Raw genomic sequence first — 5,000 nt, 5'->3', positions numbered from 1 at the left:
TATTCCCTCGTTGACATTTAGAAGGAGCTCTGCGATTTCCGAGAGTTAATGGAATAGTCGGGTGGGGGAACCTTTTTAGAGTCTCTTTTGTAAGATCGGCAAGATGTTGGAATAACTGTTTCCAGAACAGTCGTGTCCCTGTTCCATATTCGTCCAGGAAAACCCCTCTAGCTGTGCTGTGTCAACCTTTTGGACCTTCGCTAGCCACCCCGTCTGAAGGCTGCAATAACATCGCCAGGCTCCCTGCCACTCACGGCGATTAAATACCGATTATGAAGACCGCGAGGACACTTGTGTTCTTAAAAGCGTGGCCTCGGGTGGGTGGGGGTTGGGGGGTGGCGAGGTGCCGGCCCGCTCACGCGCTGGAGAGCCGTGGAGTGCTGCTCGAGGACGCTGCTGGGGCCCGGGCCGCGCCGCGCTGCTCTGCGGAGCTCCTCTGTTAGCCCAGCGGCTCGGTAGAGGTGCGCCGCGCCCGCACTGCTAGCGTTAGCAAGCTGGCGAGGTTGATGCTAGAGAGCGCGCATACATAATGGAGACATATGCTTGTGGGCACTGAGCTGCTTTACCTCTAAATCACTGTGGAGTTTACTGTAGTTCTTGATTAAATGCGTAATGTGAGGCAATGTAAACCGTAATGAAATGTATGTGTAATGTAAGGCAATAGTGTGATTTGAGGCAATAACATGTTTTATTAATTATCTTTCTACCTCTTGTGATTGTCTTTCCCTCTCTCTCCCTTTCTCTCTTTCTCTCTATCTCTCCCTCTATCCCTCTCTCTCGCTTGCTTTCTCGCTCTCTCTCTCCCTTTCTCTATCTCTCCTATCCCTCTCTCTCTGGCTTTCTCCCTCTCTCCTATCCCTCTCTCTTTCTGTCTCTCTCTCTCTCTCTCTCTCTCCCCGTGACCCTTAACCCCCGACCCCCAGGAGTGTTTCCAGTTCATCCTGCCGGCGCTGCCGCACGCCATCGACCTGCTGCGCGACGCGGTGGTGCGGGTGAAGGAGGTGCACGACGCGCTGGAGGACCTGCCCTCGCCGCCGCCGCCCCTCTCCCCGCTGCCCGCGCCCGGCCTGGGCAGCCCGCCGCGCCAGACCGAGGACAAGGGCGTCCAGTGCGAGGAGGAGGACGAGGAGAAGAAGGACAGCGGCGTGCCGTCCACCGAGAACAGCGCCTCCTCGCACATCACCGCCGCCGCCATCGCCGCCAAGGTAGGCCTGCGCTCAGCGGCGCTCAGAGACCTGTGGGGGTGTGGGTGGGTGTGTGTGTGTGTGTGTGTGGGTGCGCGGATGGGGTTGGGTGGGTGGGTGGGTGGGTGTGGGTGTGTGTGTGTGTGGGGGGGGGGGTTGTTTTGTTGTGTGGATGTCATAAGTTGATGATCAGTGATTGGGTGGGAAAGGTTGTGTTGGAGTCTCTTTACAGGTCATACATTATCTAGCATTGGTCCCATTGTGTTAAATGTATGTTGTGTTTCCCTGCTTCCATGACCTCATGTTTCTTTTTGAGTTTCTTTTCAGTGTGTGTGTGTGTGGTTGTGTGTGTGTGTGTGTGTGTGTGTGTGAATGTGTGTGTGTGTGTGTGTGTGTCTGTGTGTGTTAGTGTGTGTGTTGGTGTGCGTGTTGGTGTGCGTGTGCGTGCGCGCGTGTGTGTGTGTCCATGCGCATGTTTTTGTGTTGGTGGTGTGTGTGTGTGTGTGCGTGCACATGTGTTCCTATGTGCAGCTCCACCCCTGACCCATGTCCTCCTCTGTCGCCTCACCTTCATCATCAGAGCATCAAGTCTTACCCCAATCACGCCGTTGTCATGGCAAAGGGTGGCCAGTACACGCTCGGCCTCCTCCCCCCTCCCCCCAAACATTTCACCTGTTCCTGTGGCGACCAGCCGGTAAGGCCACACCCACTGCCTCACAACGCACCCTGACCACTCCATTCACATCACACCTGGAGAATGTTTCCGTTGTCTGATTTGTTGATTTGTTTGTCCAGTCACGCCCACAAGCAACATTGGAGTCTAAATGATCTGTGTCAAGGCTCACATAGTAAAGGTGGCAAATGATGAGGGCACATATTAGTTGTGCTCTTGTGATGTACACTGAGATCTCTCTCTCTCTCTCTCTCTTTCTCTCTCTCTCTCTCTCTTTATCTCTTTCTCTCTCTCTCCCCCCGTCGCCTTCTCTCAGATCCCGGACTCCATCATCTCTCGAGGTGTCCAGGTGTTGCCACGGGATACGGCCTCCCTGAGCACGACGCCATCCGAGTCTCCGCGCGCGCAGCCGTCCCGCTTCTCCACCGCCTCCTGCCCCACCCCCAAGGTAAGAGCGCCCCTTCATCCTCCTCCTCCTCCTCCTCCTCCTCCTCATCCCTCTCTTCCTCTCCTCCTCCTCTTCCTCTTCTCCTGTCACCCCCTCTATTCTCTCAGCCATCTCCTACCCACTTGCACCACTTCCTGTCTCTCCATCAAAATAAGAACGCCTTCTCTCTCACTCTGTCTCTCTCTCTCTTTCTCTTTTCGGTCACTTATTCCTTCTTTTTCTCCCCCATCCATCCCCTTCTCATCATTGTTATCAAACTCTCCCCGCTTCCTTGCCTCCACCACTCTATAAAAAACAGGTCCCTTTTTCTTTCTACTCCTCACTTCTCCATATCTCTATCCCCTCTTTTCTCTTCTCCTCCTAACTGTTCCTCTGCCCTCGCTCCTCTCTTCTCTCTCCTCTCTCTTTCCATCTCTCTTCCTGCGGACACTTCTCAGCTCTTCTCTCTCTTGTATTTTCTGACGGCACAGCACACTGTCTGTGACATCATCAAAAAGCGCCACCCTCTCCCTGCATACTCTTCACTGCTTTTTTTTCCCCCCAGAAGAGTCTCGGCTCCTAACCTTCTCCACTGCCCCTACCCCCTCCCCTCTGCTGCCTTAACATTCTGCATTCATCCCCCTACAGCATGGAGCTCTGCCATTGGTTGGGCACTTTCTAACAGGGTGGAGCATTGACTGTCAGGGACGGGATTACCGTACCACCTCAGTTGTTTTGGAAGGGAGTTTGTTGATTGGATGTTCCAGTCATGGTTTTTCAGCTAGGTGTTCAACTGTTCATGTATAATTCTATCTCTAGCATTTGATTTAGTTTTTTTTTTTCCAACAGCAGTGTTGATCCAAATGTGAATTGGGATTTGTCTTCAGGAAGTGTTGTTGTGTTTCCATGTGTCCATGTTGCCAGGCTAGGCTTTGTGTTTGACAGGAGAGCGTGTTGGTTTCTGAGGGTGTTGATTTAGATTTGTTGGAGTGATGGCATCCTGTTGTGACTTTTGTTGTCTCCCATTGGTGGATTTTTTTATTTTATTTTTTTTCCCCCATGTCCCGTCCCACAATCCCACTCTTCTAACATGCAGGCTACAGCTGGTACCATGGCAACTGAGAATATTATTCAGGGTCTTGATACGGTTGCTGCCCCATTTCACCACCAAATATGTGTGTGTACATGTGTGTTTGTGGGAGGGTGCGTGCGTGCATCAGTGTTTCAGCACTTTAGGCCATGTGTATATATGGGTGCATTCCTGTGTGTGTGTGTGTGTGTGTGTGTGTGTGAATGTGTGTGTGATACTTTGACACAGTGAATTTGACAGATATGAGTTTGGTATTTCTTCCATAATATGTTTCCGTTTGTGTGTCTCTGTGTGTATGTGTGTTATATATGTTGTAAAAGGGCTGCAGGGATATGCACGGACACACACACACACACACACACACACACACACACACACACATACACACATACTACACCCACACTACACACACACACACACACACACACACACACACACACACACACACACACACACACACACACAGCAGTGCTGTGAATAAATCATGCTGACTAATGTAAATGAATGGGAGTCCCTCTGCAATGCCACAGAGCTGGAGCTCATAAACTCCCTCTGTCTCCCCCTGCTGGACACTCTCTGCAGCATACTAGTTTACTGCACTGAGGTAATGGTGAATTTCAAAACCATCACAATCACAAACCTAAACTTAACATGAAATGCATGGTCAGCTTCATTCAGTCCACTATTGAAAGACAAAGCAGTAATGTAGTCTGTACTGTGTGATTTGCACTTTTTATGTGTTAGTATTAGTATATTATTAGTACATTAGTGTCATGAGCTGTTTATAGTGTGCTGTGAGTTCCCTGCTGTATACTAATTCTGGCATACTCCAGAGCACACAGCACATCAGTGAAGCACACATGCACAACATTGTTCTATTTGGAATGTATAGCACAAACATGTTGGCTTGCATTAACTTAACTACATTATCTCCCTCAGTCTACCTGAAGTATATGGTGATTATAATAGGCTATTAAAGCCATACAGCTGGTATTTAAATCCATGCTTGAATACACTTCATGCAAAGAATATATGGACAAGTATTGCTTATAGCCAGGCCCATATTTTTCCGATGCATATTTTAATCCTTCAAATGAAGATCTCTGCAGCAGGAAACCCTATTCAGAGACACTATACAGACGCGAGAAATACAGAAAGTCGGTGTGAACATTGACACAACGTGAGGTCATATTTACTTGTAAACATAGAGTTTGTGTGTATTATTGCATCTGATCTTCTCATCATCCAGATGCACCAAGTCTCATCAAGTCAGTTGCACACACTGATATGTTTTCATAGTGAAAATAAATGTAATTGAAGACAGTAATGTTACGTTGAATATGGCTTGTCTAATAATGAAGATAATCACAATTATAACTTTGGCAATGCTGTTTTATTTGTTAATTGATGAATGCTGCAATTACAAAAAATGTCGAATTTCATGTTTATCACATTAATAGTAATTCCTTCTACTCTATGGTTGTGTAATAGTAAATTGAGAGTGTGTAATTTAATGTAATGTATTGCTGAATGTGTGTGTGTGTGTGTCTGTGTGTGTGTGTGTGTGTGTGTGTGTGGCTCTTGTTATTTGACTGTGTGTGTGGGTTTCCTCTGGTTTGATTGGCT

The 5,000-nt window shown here is 48.5% G+C and overlaps 1 protein-coding gene across 5 annotated transcripts in view; it reads left to right on the top strand.

Annotated features, from left to right (window-relative positions):
• gphna (gephyrin a) overlaps positions 1 to 5,000 on the top strand; it is a 70,664-nt gene that overhangs the window by 35,867 nt on the left and 29,797 nt on the right. For 3 of the 5 annotated variants that reach the window (XM_062522089.1, XM_062522088.1, XM_062522087.1), the window contains exons 7-9: positions 924 to 1,205; positions 1,765 to 1,878; positions 2,174 to 2,305. In XM_062522089.1, the coding sequence (XP_062378073.1) occupies positions 924 to 1,205; positions 1,765 to 1,878; positions 2,174 to 2,305 (528 nt within the window). The remainder of the gene's footprint in view (positions 1 to 923; positions 1,206 to 1,764; positions 1,879 to 2,173; positions 2,306 to 5,000) is intronic. The other 2 variants (XM_062522090.1, XM_062522091.1) reach the window with 1 other exon arrangement.

This window comes from Sardina pilchardus, chromosome 20 (assembly GCF_963854185.1).
Source record: "Sardina pilchardus chromosome 20, fSarPil1.1, whole genome shotgun sequence".
Taxonomy (NCBI): Eukaryota; Metazoa; Chordata; class Actinopteri; order Clupeiformes; family Clupeidae; genus Sardina; species Sardina pilchardus.
This window is presented reverse-complemented; position numbering and strand designations above follow the sequence as displayed.